We start from the raw sequence: 18,401 nt of genomic DNA, 5'->3' as shown, positions 1-18,401 counted from the left end.
TTTAAAGAATTTTAGGGAGATGTTATTGCTTGTATAGTTTATTTGCTTAACAAGTTTTTTATACCAGAATAAGTACGACGCTTATAAAAACCAAGAGTTGATCATTTGAAAATTTTTGAAAGTATTGTATTTGCTAAGATACCAACGAAAAAAAATAAAAATTAAGGATAAAAGTCAAAAATATAAGAATTCCAGTTGTTATAAACTCTACAATCCTATCACAAAGTTGTGATTTCAAGAGATGTTAAGTTTGATTAATAACAAATTTGAAACTGAAAAAATAACGGGCAACATAAACAAATTATAATTTTAGAAGAGGATGATATAATTTAAGCATGCACCGAAATGGTTTTGCCTGAATCATCACCTAAATTGATTAGGTCACATGATTTAAGAAGTTCAATTATAAGAAAAACAAGAACGATTCAAAAGTTATATGATGTGACTGGAAGGAGTGATATTAATAATGATAATTTTTTTATTTTTTTATTTTACATGATATGATCTGTTAACCTGAAGTCTTTACCTACCTAAATTGATATTGCTGATTCCTCTTCCGCGCATCAAGTCTCCGTGGGTCTTATCTGAGTTCAGTCCAATTATTACAAAGCAATTGTCCATCTTGGGTACCATCTCACACGCCTGTAAGGAAATGTTCATTCTGGATGGATCCCATACAGTTTTACCGTGCCTTTAGAAGTGAATTTAGATCTTAATTCCTTTATTTCTCATTTGTTATGGGACTTCAATTTCTATTTGGAGCAAAGGAAGTTACATAAAGTCACGTGGTGGAATGCATGCATGATAAGCGAAATTGGAGTTTGGAAAGCTGAATAGAAGAACGTCCCCAGTAATTACGAAATAGCAGTCACCTAGTCATAGTTAATACAGTCTCCTAGAGAGAGGCAATGCGAGCGAGGCCAATCTGCAATTTGCAGCTACGTTTCACATGAGAACACGAGAAGAGCGTACAACCCTCAGGTCTCAAGCAGTCAGGCAACAGAGTCCACATTAAATAGATTAGGAGAATCAGGTAATCTGAACAAGGTGACAAAGGTTGCCTACGCAAAAATGTCTATAACACTCGGCATTACAGCCTAATATCGACAAAACCTTTTTTTTGTCTCTTGTCTTGTTGGGTGTCATTTGATATATCAAACAGCTACACCATTGCTCTGATAGCAAACCATGATGCATCAATCATAGCTGCAACGCAAATACAACTACAAATCTACTTTATTATGACCACGTTATTCGGAGTATCAAGCGCAGGCATCGGCAACATCCGAGAGGCACTGAAACAGCTGCTTCGGGGTTGAGAACATGGGCATGTGGTCGGCATCCTCCAGCACTCTCACCTCTTTCACTGGGTTGTTCTCGATCATCCACCGCTGAAATCCTTCCCTGATGATCTCATCCTGAGCGCACACCACGTAGATCTTCTCCACCGATCCGTATCTCGACGGGGAGAAGGGAGGCATGGACGCGAGGTCTTCGAGGAACACGGAAGAAGGCCTCACAAGGGTCCTCGCCAGCGTCAGATCCTTCCAAGCATTTCATGGTTGCACAACTGTCGTTCAGCCCTAGCAGTAGAATGAGTCGCAGAAGATGAATAGTGGTTGTGCATGCTTACGTACCTCGGGTGGGCTACGTGTGTAAAGCTTGGATAAGAACTCGGCGCCAAACAGCATGGAAGCGGGACCTTCGTCTTTGTCCTCGACCAAGCCAAATTGTGTGTCGCCCCAATTTAACATGGGTTTCTCCTCTTTATGCTGTACAGGAAATCAAGCCAGTTACTAATTCGAGTTACAGAGAGTGGAACTCTATATGTATGGTATTCGTACAGGAAAGCAAGCCAGTCAACGCGTTCCTAATTCGAGTCACAGAGAGTGGAACTTAATATGTATGGTAGTCGTTCAGGAAAGCAAGCCAGTCAATACGTTCCTAATTCGAGTCACACAGAGTGGAACTTAATATGTATGGTAGTCGTTCAGGGAATAATTCAATTTGGATTAACCTCGAGAGGGTTTATGTAAGGCCATGATCAGGGAAAAAAACAATGAATAAGACAAGTTGTGACGGAGAAATAAAAGACAGTGAGCTGAGACATGGACCCCGCAATGTCTGACGAAGGTAACGCCAGAAAATATAAGAAGCCATGGCAGCCAATGGGTGCATCCAAGGGGCGCAATGGAGGAGGACTGGTTTCGTCAACGCTCACAGTATCACGATGAAGTAGACGCCGCCCAGGTGGTTGCAACAGTATGACAGCTCAACCTACTGTTGTTCATTATACACTCACCAATAAAAAGTTATATATATATATATATATATATATATGTTTTACCCTAAAAATAATATATTGGATATCAGGGCTTATTTTTTTAGAATATATTTGTATCATAAGTTATCCATCTGTTTAGAAATTTAAATATTAAAAGATATTACATGGATGCATCATGTTTGGTAAAAATAAATAAACATAGAGAAAATAAGAAAATCACACATCATTCAAATAATGAATAAACAATATCTGAAATAGAAAAAGAGTGATATATGTCCATCTGGTCTAATTCAAAGCTTTTATAAAAATTTTAGAGTAGTTGGACTGGTTCTTGTATATGGTACATTATTTTTGGTATGACCCCAAAAATAATGTATTAGACTATATTTTTACCATAAGTTGTTTATCTATTTGGAAGCTCAAATGTCAAAAACCATTACATAGATCTAACATATTTTGATGAAAATAAAAAAATAGAGAAAATAGTAAAATCATAAACTATTCAAGTTATGAATAAATCAAATAAATATAAAAAAAAATTAAATTAGAAAAAAAAATATGATAGATGTCTACCTTGGACTAATGTAATACTTTTCTAAAAATTTCTAAGCATTTTGACTGGTCTTTATTTGCAATACACTACTTTTGTTTTGACACAAAAAAATATTATATCAAGTATCATGGCTTAATTTTTTTAGATCAAATTATTACCATAGTTTTTATTTATTTATTTAAAATTTAAATATTAAAAAACATTACATGAACCATATTTTTTGTGAAAATAAAAAAAATATGGAGAAAATAAGGAAACCATATACTGTTCAATATCCATTTGGATACAATTTAAAGCTTTATAAAGATTTTAGAGTATTTCAACTGTATACAGTACACTTTTTTTATTTAACCCAAAACATAATATATTGGTTATTTTATTTTTTTGGACTAAAATTTTATTATATATTATTTGTCTATTTAGAAGTTTAAATGTTAAAAAATATTATATGGATTGATCATGTTTTGGTAGAAATGAAATAAATTTAGAGAAAATAGAAAAATCATAGACGGTTCAGAATTTGAATAAATAAAAAAATATCAAAAAAGTTTTGAAATATAAAAATAGTGATAAATATCCATCAAGGTTTAATTCAAAGCTTTGAAAAAATTATAGAGCATTTGGACAAGTCCTTGTATACAATACATTATATTTGGTTTGATACTAAAATTAATACATCAGATATCAAGGCTTAATATTTTTGGATCAAATTTTTATCATAATTTTTTCATCTATTTAAAAGTTTAAATTTGAAAAAAAAAATTACACGGATCCAATGTTTTTGGTGGAAATAAAAACAAATTATAAGATGTTTAGATTCTGAATAAATTAAAAAATAGCAAAAAAATTAAATTAGACTATTTGGAGTAGTCCTTCTATACGAGAAACTACTAGTTTGATCACAAAAATAGTGTATAGGAGGATATCAAGGCTTAATTTTTTTTGGGCCAAACTTTTACTATAGGTTGTCCATCTATTTAGAAGTTCGAATATTAAAAAATATTATATGAATCCATCATATTTTTTTATGAAAAATAATATTTTAAAATTATAAAAATAATTAATTGTTCAGGTTCTAAATAAATCAAAAAATTAAATAAATAAATTTGAGTAAAGGTGATTGATATCCATCTTAGTTCAATTCATAGCTTTTATAAAATTTTTAAAATATTTGGATTAGTTCTTATATGTAATACACTGTTTTCGGTTTGACCCTAAAAACAATGTATTATAAACTAGACCTTTTTTTTTAATCAAAGTCAAATGTTGTATTCCAAAGTCAGGTGTATCGTACACGAAAGTCAAACATGGAAAAAATAGGTCAAACCAAAAATGTGATACTAGGAGTTATCCATCTATTTATGTGTTTTTTCTGATATTTTCTGTATAAATTTAACTTTTTAAGTGCCAAAATTAGTAAATAACCTATTTGTGAAAACTGAAAAAAAAAATGCTGATCATATGGGCCTTTCAAATTTATTTCTATATATATTATATTTTTTTAAAATTTATTTTTCTAAAAAATATTTAAATATTATTAGTATTATATTACTCTTGACTTTATAGTTAGATAAATTAGTTTTGAATTTATTATTTTTATTATTTGTGATATTTTAATATTTTTATTAAAATATTAATGCATCGATCATAGCAGCAACGCACGTACAACTATCTTCTTTACTATGCCCACAGTATTCGGTGGCTTGTAATAGTAAAACCCGGGAGGATCAAGCACAGGCATCGGCAACATCCGAGAGGCACTGAAACAGCTGCTTCGGGGTTGAGAACATGGGCATATGGTCAGCGTCCTCCAGCTCTCTTACCTCTTTCACTGGGTTGTTCTCGATCATCCAGCGCTGAAAACCTTCCGTGAGGATCTCATCCTGAGCGCACACCACGTAGATCTTCTCCACCGATCCGTAACCCGACTCGGAGAAGGGAGGCATGGACCCGAGGTCTTCAAGGAAGAAGGAAGAAGGCCTCATGAGGGTCCTCGCCAGCGTCAGATCCTTACCATTTCATGGTTTCACAACTGTTGTTCAGCCCTGACAGTAGTAGCATGGCTCGCAGAAGATGAATGGTTGTGCATACATACGTACCTCGGGTGGGCTACGTGCGTAAAGCTTGGATAAGAATTTGGGGCCGAATAGCAGGGAAACGGGACCTTTATCTTCGTCCCCGACCAAGCCAAATTGTGTGTCGCTCCAAAATAACATGGTTTTTTCCTTTTTAAGCTGTACAGGAAAGCACGCCAGCCAATAAAATTATGAACAGGTCTGACATGTGCGTCGGAATTCGATTAGCAATACCTTGTCGACGACGTAGGAGGGCGGGTTGACTGAATCCGGCATCAAGGCGGTGACGAAGACAGCGGCGGCGATCTTCTCAGGGAACCTGTCCATAGCCAGAGCTATGTTGAGGCCTCCGAGGCTGTGGCCTACCAGAATGACTCTCTCACCAGGTGGGAGGCACGCCAATATGTCCAGGAGCGGCAGTGAGTAGTCGGTGAATGTTCGCAGGTCCTGGAACCGCCGCTCGTCGACGCCGGAGGCCGCGAGGTCGGGCACCGTAACCTGGTACCCAGCGGACCTCAACTGGGTCGTCACCTTGTGCCAAGACCATGCTCCATGGCAAGCGCCATGGACGAGAATTATGTGCTTCTTGTTGCAGCTCCCGTGGCCCATTCCTTCTCCATGATTCATTTGGAGGTGCTATGGCAAATGATGCTTATAGATTGCTCCTCCTAATGATCATTATATACCCACTAATAATATTGGTAGAGCGATTAGGGACTAAAATAATGTTTAAGGCAAGTTGTCATGGAGGATGAGGGGCAGGAAAAGATAGTGACCTGACACGTAGAAGCAAGCAGAAAAGATAAGAAGGCAAGCAGAATAGATAAGAAACCATGGCGGCCAATGGATTCAAGTTGTTGCTTTCTCAGCTTTGCGAGTGGCGTCCTCGATAAGGATTGGTTTCGTCACCGCTCACGACATCACGATGAAGAAGACTTTCAACTTTGCGAGGTCCCCTTTTTTTATCTTATTGTTTCATTTTTTTATATCATTAAAATGCTGTTGACATACTCCCACCCTTTATACTGGAGGAGTCAGTGAGATTAACCAATTTAGTTATACTGTTTTTAATAATATTTTTGACACCTTAGTAAAAATATTGTAACTGTATATAACAACAAAATAACCGAGGAACAAAAACTCAAAAATAAAATATAATACTTTGTGTCACTTCAGTATATATTTTTATTAGTTTGAAAAGAATATGCAAAAAAACTATAGAAGCCTAAATGTCGAAAACTATTCAAGTGATGAAAATAAAAAAAATTAGAGAAAATAGTAAAATAATAAATTATTCAAGTTCTGAACAGATCAAATAAATATAAATAAAATAAAATTAGAAAAAAAATATGATAGATGTCTAGTCTAATGTAATACTTTCCTAAAAATTTCTAAGCATTTCAACTGGTCTTTATTTGCAATATATTACTTTTGGTTTGACGCAAAAAATATTATATCGAGTATCATGACCTAATTTGTTTAGATCAAATTATTACCATAGTTTTTTTTATTTATTTAAAAAATTAAATATTAAAAAACATTACATGAATCCATCATATTTTTTTGAAAAATTGAAAATATGGAGAAAATAGTTTATAAACCATATACTGTTCAGATTCTTAATAAATAAAAAATATATAAAAAAACTAAAATAAAAAAAAAGACTGATGCATGTCCATTTGGATCCAATTTAAAGTTTTATAAAGATTTTAGAGTATTTCAACCAGTCTTTGTATGCAATGCACTTTTTGATTTGACCCCAAAAAATAATATATTAGTTTTTTAAATATTTTTAGACTAAATTTTTATCATAGATTATTCATCTAAGCTCAAATATTAAAAAATATTATAGACGGTTCAGATTTTGAATAAATAAAAAAATATCAAAAAAATTTTAAAATATAAAAATAGTGATAGATATCCATCATTGTATTTGGTTTGATACTAAAAATAATGCATCCGATATCACCGATTAATATTCTTGGATCAAATTTTTATCATAAATTGTCCATCTATTTAAAAGTTTAAATTTGATAAAAATATTACATGGATCCAATATATATTGGTAGAAATAAAAAATTTAAATTAGAGTATTTGGACTAGTCCTTCTATACGAGACACTACTCTTAGTTTGATCCCAAAAATAGTGTATAGGATATCAAGGCTTAATTTTTTCAGACCAAATTTTTACCATAGGTTGTCCATCTATTTAGAAGTTCAAATATTAAAAAATATTATATGAATCCATCTTATTTTCATGAAAAAAATAAGAAATTATAAAAATCATAAAATATTCATGTTCTAAATAAATCAAAAAATAAAAAAAATAATAAATTTGAGAAAAGGTGATTGATGTCCATCTTAGTTCGATTCAAAGCTTTTATAAAACATTTAGAATACTTGGATTAGTTCAATACACTGTTTTCGGTTTGACCCTAAAAACAATGTATTATAAACTAGACATTTTTTTATCAAAGTCAAATGTCGTATTCCAAGTCAGGTGTTTCGTATACTAAAGTCAAACATGGAGAAAATAGGTCAAACCAAAAAAGCGATACTAGGAGTTATCCATCTATTTATGTTTTTTTGATATTTTCTGTATAAATTGAACTTTTTAAGTGTCAAAATTAGTAAATAAACTATTTTTAAAAACTAAAAATAAAAAATACTGATCATATAGGCCTTTCAAATTTATTTCTATGTATCTTAAATATTTTTAAATTTTATTTTCTAAAAATATAGAAATATTTTTTTTATTATTTTAATAAATTAAATGAATAAATATTAGTAAATTATTTAGTATAATTTATTTGAGCCGATTAAAGTTTTAGATTGTTTGAATCGGTTTAATTATATGGGTTGGTTTATTAAAAATTTAGGAAAAGAATATAACAGTTTTTAATAGGAGTATTTTAAAGAAAAATAGATAATAATTATTGGAGGGTTAATTTTATTATTTTAAAAAGTTAAAACTCTGGTGAGAATTTTTAAATATTGAAACGAGAAATATTTTTTTTTTAATTAGAAGATTCACGCAATGTGATCAGAGTTGGCGGGGAGAAATATCTACGACACTGTGCATTACAACCTAATTTTGACAGAACCTATTTGTTTTCTTGTCTTCTCAGCTGTCCATGATTTGATAACTGAAACAAATACACCGTTGCTGATAGCAAACCTTGATGCATCGATCATAGCAGTAACGCACGTCCAACTATCTTCTTTACTATGGCCACAGTATTCGTAAAACCCGGGAGGATCAAGCATAGGCATCGGCAACATCCGAGAGGCACTGAAACAGCTGCTTCGGGGTTGAGAACATGGGCATATGGTCGGCATCCTCCAGCACTCTCACCTCTTTCACTGGGTTGTTCTCGATCATCCAGCGCTGAAACCCTTCCCTGATGATCTCATCCTGAGCGCACACCACGTAGATCTTCTCCACCGATCCGTATCCCGACGGGGAGAAGGGAGGCATGGACGCGCGGTCTTCAAGGAACGCAGACGAAGGCCTCACAAGGGTCCTCGCCAGCGTCAGGTCCTTCCAAGCATTTCATGGTTGCACAACTGTTGTTCAGCCCTAGCAGTAGAATGACTCGCAGAAGATGAACAGTGGCTGTGCATGCATACGTACCTCGGGTGGGCTACGTGTGTAAAGCTTGGACAAGAACTCGGTGCCAAATAGCACGGAAGCGGGACCTTCGTCTTTGTCCCCGACCAAGCCAAATTGTGTGTCGCCCCAATTTAACATGGGTTTCTCCTCTTTATGCTGTACAGGAAAGCAAGCCAGTCATTACGTCACTAATTCGAGTTACAGAGAGTGGAACTTAATATGTAAGGTAGTCGTACAGGAAAGCAAGCCAGTCGACGCGTTCCTAATTCGAGTTACAGACGGTGGAACTTAGTATGGTATTCATGAAATTATAATAACAGGTCTGAAATGTGCATCATAATTCGAACAGCAATACCTTGTCGATGACGTAGGAGGGCGGGTTGACGGAATCGGGCATGAAGGCGGTGACGAAGACCGCGGCGGCGATCTTCTCGGGGAACCTGTCCATAGCCAGCGCTATGTTGAGGCCTCCGAGGCTGTGGCCTACCAGAATGACCCTCTCACCAGGTGGGAGGCAGGCCAATATGTCCAGGAGCGGCTGGGAGTAGTCGGTGAACGTTCGCAGGTCTTCCAACCGCCGCTCGTCGACGCCGGAGGCCGCGAGGTCCGGCACCGTAACCTGGTACCCAGCGGACCTCAACAGGGTCGTCACCTTGTACCAAGACCATGCTCCATGGCAAGCGCCATGGACGAGAATTATGTGCTTCTTGTTGCAGCTCCCGTCGCCCATACCTTCTACAGAACTCATTCGAAGGTGCTATGGCAACCGATGTTCTATGGATCGCTCCTCCTAATGTTCATTATGTACTCACCAATATAAGTTAGAGCATTAAAGTTGTTTACATTCATAGCGACAAGTTCATTGCATTGCATGGTATAAAACAAGTTAAATTAAAGTAAGATGGGAATAATTCAATTTGGATTAACATCGAGAGGGTCTATGTAAGGCCATGATCAGGGAAAAGAAATAATGAATAAGACAAGTTGGGACGGAGAAATAAAAGATAGTGAGCTGAGGCATGGACCCGAAATGTCTGACGAACGTAACGCCAGAAAACATAAGAAGCCATGGCAGGCAATAGGTGCATCCAAGGGGCGCAATGGACGAGGACTGGTTTCGTAACCGCTCACAGTATCACGATGAAGAAGACGCCGCCCAGGTGGCTGCAACTGTATGACATCTCATCCTACTGTTCATTATATACTCACCAATAATAAGTTTAATAAAGTTGTTTACAACAAATTCATTACATGGTATTAAACAAGTTAAATTAAAGTTTGATGGGAACAAATCAATTTGACTTAACATATTGAGAGGGTCTACATAAGGCCATGATCTGGGAAAAACAATAATGTTTATGACAAGTTGTCATAGAGGGTCAGGAGCAGTAAGAGATTGTGAGCTGAGACTTATGAAACCGTTTTATTATATATATATATATTTTTATTTATATATAAAGAGAGAGAGAGAGAGAGAGAGAGAGAGAGAGAGAGGGTTCTGTCGTCTACATTGGATCGATTGAATCGGCTTAGTTATAATATAATATCATTATAAAAATATTATAACTCCATATAACAACACAATAACTGAGAAATAAAGATTCAAAATAAGATACAAACTAACTTATAATCCTTTGTCTGACTTCAAATTGATATCCTTATTAGTTTAAAAGGAATATGAAAAAAAAATTATAGACCAATTATATTGTTTTTGCCACTGGTAGTAAAATTCTATAAGCTTATAAAAGAAATCATAATTGATTAACAAAGTTTGAAATATAATATAAACTACTAACTTATCCTTGATGAAGTTTAAAATTGACATTTTTAGTAGTTTAAAAATAAGAACATGAAAAGGCAGCTTAACCTCTACAGCAATTATATAGTATTTTTTAGCACCACTACAAAAAAACATTGTAGTTCATGAGTATGAACATGATAATAAATTAAATATAAGTATTATGACAATGAAAATTAAATGTTTATTATTATTTAGATATTTTATATATTTATCTTTTTCTTTTTATAAATGAATAATAGGGTTGAGAAATAACAAACACTTATGTATTAATCGATGAAACAATCGGGACAACAATTTTATTTTTTATGCTATTACATGTATAGAAATAAATCCATTTTATAAAGTGGCGTCTTGGTCAAAAATTTGAAATAAAATAATGATTATTTTGTGTTTTAAATTATTTTTAATTAAAAAAAAAGGTCAGGCCTAGAAGAACGTTTCAATAATTACAAAATAGTAGTCACCAAGCCATAATAAGGTCAACATAAGCACCTACAATCACAGCAAGCAAGCCAATCTGCTCAGTAAAGCAAGTTGGACTTGTAGGCTTCACCTCAGGTCTAGCCTAGAGTGAGAACAAGAGAAAAGTGACACAATCCTCTGGTATCCAGTAGTCAGGCAAGTTGGATTTCCATGACTCCTAACAAAACATATAATTTTTTTTTATTTTTAACAGAATCTTAAAATTTTAAAATAACAAAAATGACTTAAAATCTATTATCTTCTCTCTCCTTAAAATTATTATCTTCTCTCTTCTTTTTTTTTGTTTTACCCTAAAAATAATATATTGAATATCAGGGTTAACTTTTTTAGAATAAATTTTTATCACAAGTTATCCATCTGTTTAGAAATTTAAATATTAAAAGATATTACATGGATGCATCATGTTTGGTAAAACCAAATAAACATAGAGAAAATAAGAAAATCACACATTATTCAAATAATGAATAAAAAATATCAAAAAATATCTGAAATAGAAAAAGAGTGATATATGTCCATCTGGTCTAATTCAAAGCTTTTATAAAAATTTTAGAGTAGTTGGACTGGTTCTTGTATATGGTACATTATTTTTGGTATGACCCCAAAAATAATGTATTAGACTAAATTTTTACCATAAGTTGTTTATCTATTTGGAAGCTCAAATGTCAAAAACCATTACATATATCTAACATATTTTGATGAAAATAAAAAAAAATTAGAGAAAATAGTAAAATCATAAACTATTCAGGTTATGAATAAATCAAATAAATATAAATAAATTAAATTATAAAAAAAAAAATATGATAGATGTCTATCTTGGACTAATGTAATACTTTTCTAAAAATTTCTAAGCATTTCGACTGGTCTTTATTTGCAATACACTACTTTGGGTTTGACGCAAAAAAATATTATATCAAGTATCATGGCTTAATTTTTTTAGATCAAATGATTACCATATTTTTTTATTTATTTAAAATTTAAATATTAAAAAACATTACATGCACCATATTTTTGTGAAAAACAAAAAATATGGAGAAAATAAGGAAACCATATACTGTTCAATATCCATTTGGATCCAATTTAAAGCTTTATAAAGATTTTAGAGTATTTCAACTGTATGCAGTACACTTTTTCTATTTAACCCAAAACATAATATATTGGTTATTTTATTTTTTTGGACAAAAAATTTATTATTTATTATTCGTCTATTTAGAAGTTCAAATGTTAAAAAATATTATGTGGATTGATCATGTTTTGGTAGAAATGAAATAAATTTAGAGAAAATAGAAAAATCATAGACGGTTCAGAATTTGAATAAATAAAAAATATCAAAAAAGTTTAAAATATAAAAATAGTGATAGATATCCATCAAGGTCTAATTCAAAGCTTTGAAAAAATTATAGAGCATTTGGACAAGTCCTTGTATACAATACATTATATTTGGTTTGATACTAAAAATAATACATCATATATCAAGGCTTAATATTTTTGGATCAAATTTTTATCATAAATTGTTCATCTATTGAAAAGCTTAAATTTGAAAAAAATATTACATGGATCGAATATATTTTGGTGGAAATAAAAAAATAAAAATTATAAAATTATAAAATGTTTAGATTCTGAATAAATTAGAAAAATATAAAAATAGTGAATAGTCCTATACGAGACACTACTTTTTGTTTGATCACAAAAATAGTGAATAGGATATCAAGGCTTAATTTTTTTAGGGACAAACTTTTACCATAGGTTGTCCATCTATTTAGAAGCTCGAATATTAAAAAAATATTATATGAATCTATCATATTTTTTATGAAAAAAAAATATTTTAAAATTATAAAAATAATAAATTGTTCAGGTTCTAAATAAATAAAACAATAAAAAAATAAATTTGAGAAAAGGTGATTGATATCCATCTTAGTTCAATTCATAGCTTTTATAAAAAAATTAGAATATTTGGATTAGTTCTTATATGCAATACACTGTTTTCAGTTTGACCCTAAAAACAATGTATTATACTTTTTTTTTTATCACAGTCAAATGTTGTATTCCAAATTCAGGTGTATCGTACACGAAAGTCAAACATGGAGAAAAAAAAGTCAAACAAAAAAATGTGATACTAGGAGTTATCCATCTATTTATGTTTTTTTCTGATATTTTCTGTATAAATTTAACTTTTTAAGTGTCAAAATTAGTAAATAAACTATTTTTTAAAACTTAAAAATAAAAAAATACTGATCATATAGGCCTTTCAAATTTATTTCTATGTATCTTAAATACTTTTAAATTTTATATTCTAAAAATATATAATTATTATTATTATTATATTACTATTGACTTCATAGTTAGATAAATTAGTTTTAAATTCATTATTTTTATTATTTTTGATATTTTAATATTTTTATTAAAATATTAATGCATCGATCATAGCAGCAACGCACGTACAATTTATCTTCTTTACTATGGCCACAGTATTCGGTGGCTTGTAATAGTAAAACCCGGGAGGATCAAGCATAGGCATCGGCAACATCCGAGAGGCACTGAAACAGCTGCTTCGGGGTTGAGAACATGGGCATATGGTCAGCGTCCTCCAGCTCTCTCACCTCTTTCACTGGGTTGTTCTCGATCATCCAGCGCTGAAACCCTTCGCTGGCGATCTCATCCTGAGCGCACACGACGTAGACCTTCTCGACCGATCCGTAACCCGACTCGGAGAAGGGAGGCATGGACCCGAGGTCTTCAAGGAAGAAGGAAGAAGGCCTCATGAGGGTCCTCGCCAGCGTGAGATCCTTAAAAACCATTTCATGGTTTCACAACTGTTGTTCAGCCCTGACAGTAGCATGACTCGCAGAAGATGAATGGTTGTGCATGCATACGTACCTCGGGGGGGCTACGTGTGTAAAGCTTGGATAAGAATTTGGGGCCCAATAGCAAGGAAACGGGACCTTTATCTTCGTCCCCGACTAAGCCAAATTGTGTGTCGCTCCAAAATAACATGGTTTTTTCCTTTTTAAGCTGTACAGGAAAGCACGCCAGTCAATAAAATTATAAGAACAGGTCTGAAATGTGCATCAGAATTCGAACAGCGATACCTTGTCCATGACGTAGGAGGGCGGGTTGACTGAATCCGGCATCAAGGCGGTGACGAAGACGGCGGCGGCGATCTTCTCAGGGAACCTGTCCATAGCCAGAGCTATGTTGAGGCCTCCGAGGCTGTGGCCTACCAGAATGACCCTCTCACCAGGGGGGAGGCAGGCCAATATGTCCAGGAGCGGCTGGGAGTAGTGGATGAACGATCGCAGGTCCTGGAACCGCCGCTCGTCGACGCCGGAGGCCGCAAGGTCGGGCACCGTAACCTGGTACCCAGCGGACCTCAACTGGGTCGTCACCTTGTGCCAAGACCATGCTCCATGGCAAGCGCCATGGACGAGAATTATGTGCTTCTTGTTGCAGCTCCCGTCGCCCATTCCTTCTCCATAATTCATTTGGAGGTGCTATGGCAAGTAAAGAAGCTATTAATATGTCTCTCTCCTAGAGTATTTTCTTCAACAAAATAGAAAAATTTTCTCATATAATTAAGAAAATTATCTGCTATCAATAGGTTGCTCCTCCTAACGATCACTATATACCGACGAGGGGCAGGAAAAGGGAGTGAACGGACATGTAGAAGCAAGCAGAAAAGATAAGAAACCATGACGGCCAATGGAATCAAGTTGTTGCTTTCTAAGCTTTGCAAGTGGCGTCCTCGATAAGGATTGGTTTCGTCACCGCTCACGACATCACGATGGAGAAGACTTTCGACTTTGCCAGCGTTATGAGGTCCCCTTTTTTTTCCTATGGACCGATCTAACATTAAGGTCAGAAATCTTTTTAGCCTATCATATCGAGGGTGTTTTCGAATTAAAAAAAATTGAAACACTAATAAAAATAATAAAACGATGCATCAATGAAAAAAAAATCTAAGGTTTTTCTAGGAATTCACCCATTTACAAACTCAACCTTCTTTTTGGTTTTCCATTGGTAGACAATCTAACCATACAAATGCAAGGAGCGTTAACAATGGATAAGGTTCACAGATTTAATTTCGTTAATTCTCATGCTCGATAGATTATCCAGATATCAAAAATCATATCAAACCCAAAATAAATATTTAATATTTATTTGAATGAACTCTCACGAAATTAAATGGGTCCGTACCAAAAATATCACAGTGACTGACTAATGATGATGATGAGGGTAATAATGGCGATAAGACTCGGGTTGACGTCAGCTGCCCCAGATGATGCCTCACGCCTCTATTAACCTGATAGCACCTGGTCAACACAGACCGGAACGGCGACCGAGGCACGTTAACATCCTACTCAGGCTCGGTCCTTCACGCCACGCTAACGTCGATGTTAGACGTTACCAAGAGTACGATCCTGCTCCCTGCAAGCGGGCACATCAGGTAACGGTAACCTTCACTATAAAAACCCTCACGCTCCAAGGAAAGTGAGGAGGAGGAAAAATAACTAAAACCCCCTAAGACTATCTACTAACTTGATCGTCGGAGGGGTCAAGTCGAGTCTCCCGACCCGACCTATGTGCAGGCGCGAAGACAGAGCGCCTCTCACCGCTCGTCCAGGCGAGGAGCTCCCTCCCGGAGGAAACGACGATCCCGCCCTGATCGGACCACCGTAGTTGACCACCTCAGCAGTCTCAGGGGTCGTCCCAGGGAGATCCCCATTATCCGGACCCGAACCAAGCCGCGTCGACCCCGAGGCCACGGCTTAAAGTTGTTTACACCAACATTTTGGCGCTAGAAGGAGGGCCTAAATGTCAGGGGATCACCCAAGTGGCTCAGACGAGCTCGCAGCTGAGGGGTCACACCCAATCGGAGATCCGGGGGAACACCCCCCACGTGGAGAATCTCGAGATGAGCCTCCCGCCACGACTTCAGAGCGCTATTGGCGGATATTTAACGACCCGGGCCTGTCGCCGCCCGACGGCACCGCAGATGGCCCATCGCCCGTGTCGTCCGAAGCCTTTCAGGACCTCGCTCATCAAGTCCGAGCTCTTCCAGGTATGGTACAAACCATCATCTCGCTTGTCTCTCATCCGGCACACCCGCCTACGGTCCAACCACTGCGGCAACAGAAGCTGCCCGCTCGGGCTTACACGCCACCTCCTCAGCTCCCTACTTCGCCTCGGGCCCGATCGACCCCACTCGGGAACCGAGTAACGACAAACCCGAGGGGCCACCCAGAACCTGAGGCGCTGTCTTCGGATTCAACGGACTCCCTACGAGCCTAACTACGTTTTGTTAGTCAGCGACTCGACGAAGTGCAGGAGGAAGTTCGCAGGTTGAAGGGCGAGCTCGGGGCGGACACACCCCAGGGATCCCCGTTCACACCCGAAATACAAGATCAAACAATTCCCCCGAACTTCCGGCTCCCCTCTCTGGACTCATATGACGGCGCCACCAACCCAGCGGATCACGTGGCTGCCTTCCATACCCAAATGGCGCTGTATGGAACCTCTAACGCTTTGATGTGTAGGGTGTTTCCCACGACTCTGAGGGATCAGCCCGTGCGTGGTATTGCGGCCTGAAGACCGGGACGATTGCCTCCTTTGATCAGCTTGCCAAAGACTTTGAGTTTAGCTTCTTGGCCTATACCCGGCCAAAGTCATCCGTCGCGCTACTCCTCGGACTCAACCAAAAGGAGGACGAGCCCCTCTCCCATTTTGTGAATCGCTTTACAACATAAATTCGGGGGTTGTCGGATGCTCACCCCTCTCTGTTAATGCAGGCGTTTATGATAGGCCTGTGACCTTCCAAGTTCTTCTGGTCCCTCGTGGAGCGACCCCCCACCGCGGTACCGGAGATGCTCCAACGGGCTAACCAGTACATCGCGGTGGAGGCCTGGGTAGTCGGGAGACGGAAAGAGCCCAAAAGGGTCAGGCCGGAGCCACCCCATAGGCAACAGTCTTCCGCACCGAGGCGCAGGTCGGACCGGCCCTGACCCGCCGGCGTTGAGGTGTCATGTCCCTCGGGGAGGTAACAGTTTGACACTAACAGTGTAATCAACGCAAGGATCAAATCGAGCGCACAGGAAGGCCACCCCCTATTGGGAAATCTTGGGGGCGACATCACATGCGCAGCGGAAGAACAAGAAAATAAAAATCCCCGATTCCCAAAGAGATGTTCGTCGTCGTGCGAAGATTGGTGCACAAAATCCGCGAAACTTAAAACTGCATATAGAGTAGATTGTGTTACCTAAGGAGATCGTATATCCCTGTTTCCTCATAGATCTTTAGGAGAGGGTGAAGGAGGTCAAGCGTCCTCCTCTCTAGCGGTGATCCACACAGTAGGGCTGCGATGATGCTCTTCAAAACTCCAGGCCTACTCTGAGGTGGAGAGGGGTTGGAGAATAGGAGAGGCAAGCAAAGGCTCTAGCCTATGAGGCTCTGAATCCCTCCTATTTATAGAGGTCCCCTGTCAAATCCTAATGGATCCTCCCCTAGTGGGTATTGGATCTGCATCCAATAACCCAAGCTTTTTAGATTACTGGATCTCTATCCAATAATCTCTCATGGGCTCTTATTGGATCTCGTCCATGGGATCCAATAATTCAGGGGCTTATTGGATATCCAATAAGACAAGGGCTCCGTTGGATATCTCATATCCGAACCTCTACTCATCGCAATGCCTACCATATGTGTGTGACCCTCTATGCCCAATATCGAGCTGGCCGTGAGTCATTCCTATTAGAACTCCTTCTAAATCAGTGAATTATTATCTCTATAATAATTCACTCAACTCATCGACTACGGACGTACTAGGCCACTACGCCGTAGTCCCTAGACGATATAGGGGAATCCAATCCATTTGACTTGTCTGTCATCAGTTACCGTGTACCTATAGTCCCTCATCCATCTAATATCTTAGTGACCGTATATCGAACATGGTGCTGTCAGACCCATACGGTTTCTACTCGAGTCTCACTCTAATCGGATTCTCCCGGAGAAACCTTTCTCTCTCAACCCGAATGACCCTGGCCAGGGATTTGTCTGAGCAAGAACACATGGGATATTCCTCTCATGACGCCGAGAATGGATGATCATCTATCGACACTCAATAGCCCTCGTAAGGTCGACTACCACTCCCAATGACCAGCTGTATTGGATCTGGGACAACCAAACCTATAAGTCTGGTATCAGAGAGTGGAGCACTCAAACAGGACATCCTTGGTGTCTTAAGTCTAAGGACCAGATACACCACTAGGACTACGAAATCGCTGTCTGATAATAATGCATCATCAAACATCCAACATTCTATAAGCGGATCAATCAGTGAACTCATTCTCCAATGAGCACCTATATTGTATCCATAGTGTCCCTACACGAGCAGCTATGAGACCAGCTGCATCCATCATATGGATGGGTATATAGCACACCAGTCTATCCGGTTATCACGATGTCCCTCTCATGTAACCTATGACCGGGATTATTTAGGATCTGTGTTTAAAGGTGAATCGATATCATTATTATGATCTCATCACGATCCAATTCCCATTGCACAAATCCAAGGACATCACAATATATATGCATATATGCAA

At 37.1% G+C, this 18,401-nt stretch overlaps 3 protein-coding genes and 1 long non-coding RNA gene across 4 annotated transcripts; all 4 read right to left on the bottom strand.

The window, feature by feature from the left end:
* Nucleotides 1–1,103: 1,103 nt before the first annotated feature.
* LOC135672296 (uncharacterized) lies at nucleotides 1,104–3,194 on the bottom strand. Its single transcript, XR_010512933.1, has 2 exons — nucleotides 1,638–3,194; nucleotides 1,104–1,544 (listed from the first exon to the last, which is right to left on the bottom strand). It is a non-coding gene; the product is annotated as an uncharacterized LOC135672296 (long non-coding RNA).
* Nucleotides 3,195–4,485: 1,291 nt separating this feature from the next.
* LOC135672295 (salicylic acid-binding protein 2-like) lies at nucleotides 4,486–5,574 on the bottom strand. The gene is made up of 3 exons (XM_065180758.1): nucleotides 5,147–5,574; nucleotides 4,937–5,071; nucleotides 4,486–4,846 (listed from the first exon to the last, which is right to left on the bottom strand). Exons 1-3 carry the CDS (start codon nucleotides 5,537–5,539, stop codon nucleotides 4,565–4,567), a joined length of 810 nt encoding a protein of 269 aa, XP_065036830.1. The 5' UTR covers nucleotides 5,540–5,574; the 3' UTR covers nucleotides 4,486–4,564.
* A 2,371-nt stretch (nucleotides 5,575–7,945) lies between these two features.
* On the bottom strand, nucleotides 7,946–9,321 carry LOC135672293 (salicylic acid-binding protein 2-like). Its single transcript, XM_065180757.1, has 3 exons — nucleotides 8,881–9,321; nucleotides 8,547–8,681; nucleotides 7,946–8,453 (listed from the first exon to the last, which is right to left on the bottom strand). The coding sequence occupies exons 1-3, from the start codon at nucleotides 9,271–9,273 to the stop codon at nucleotides 8,172–8,174; spliced, it is 810 nt and encodes a 269-aa protein (XP_065036829.1). The 5' UTR covers nucleotides 9,274–9,321; the 3' UTR covers nucleotides 7,946–8,171.
* A 3,909-nt stretch (nucleotides 9,322–13,230) lies between these two features.
* LOC103974508 (methylesterase 3-like) lies at nucleotides 13,231–14,386 on the bottom strand. Its single transcript, XM_009389360.3, has 3 exons — nucleotides 13,896–14,386; nucleotides 13,684–13,818; nucleotides 13,231–13,592 (listed from the first exon to the last, which is right to left on the bottom strand). Exons 1-3 carry the CDS (start codon nucleotides 14,286–14,288, stop codon nucleotides 13,311–13,313), a joined length of 810 nt encoding a protein of 269 aa, XP_009387635.2. The 5' UTR covers nucleotides 14,289–14,386; the 3' UTR covers nucleotides 13,231–13,310.
* Nucleotides 14,387–18,401: the final 4,015 nt, after the last annotated feature.

This window comes from Musa acuminata, chromosome BXJ1-4, assembly GCF_036884655.1.
Source record: "Musa acuminata AAA Group cultivar baxijiao chromosome BXJ1-4, Cavendish_Baxijiao_AAA, whole genome shotgun sequence".
NCBI classification, from domain to species: domain Eukaryota; kingdom Viridiplantae; phylum Streptophyta; class Magnoliopsida; order Zingiberales; family Musaceae; genus Musa; species Musa acuminata.
Note: the sequence above shows the minus strand (reverse complement) of the source record. Positions and strands in the feature narration are given on the sequence as shown.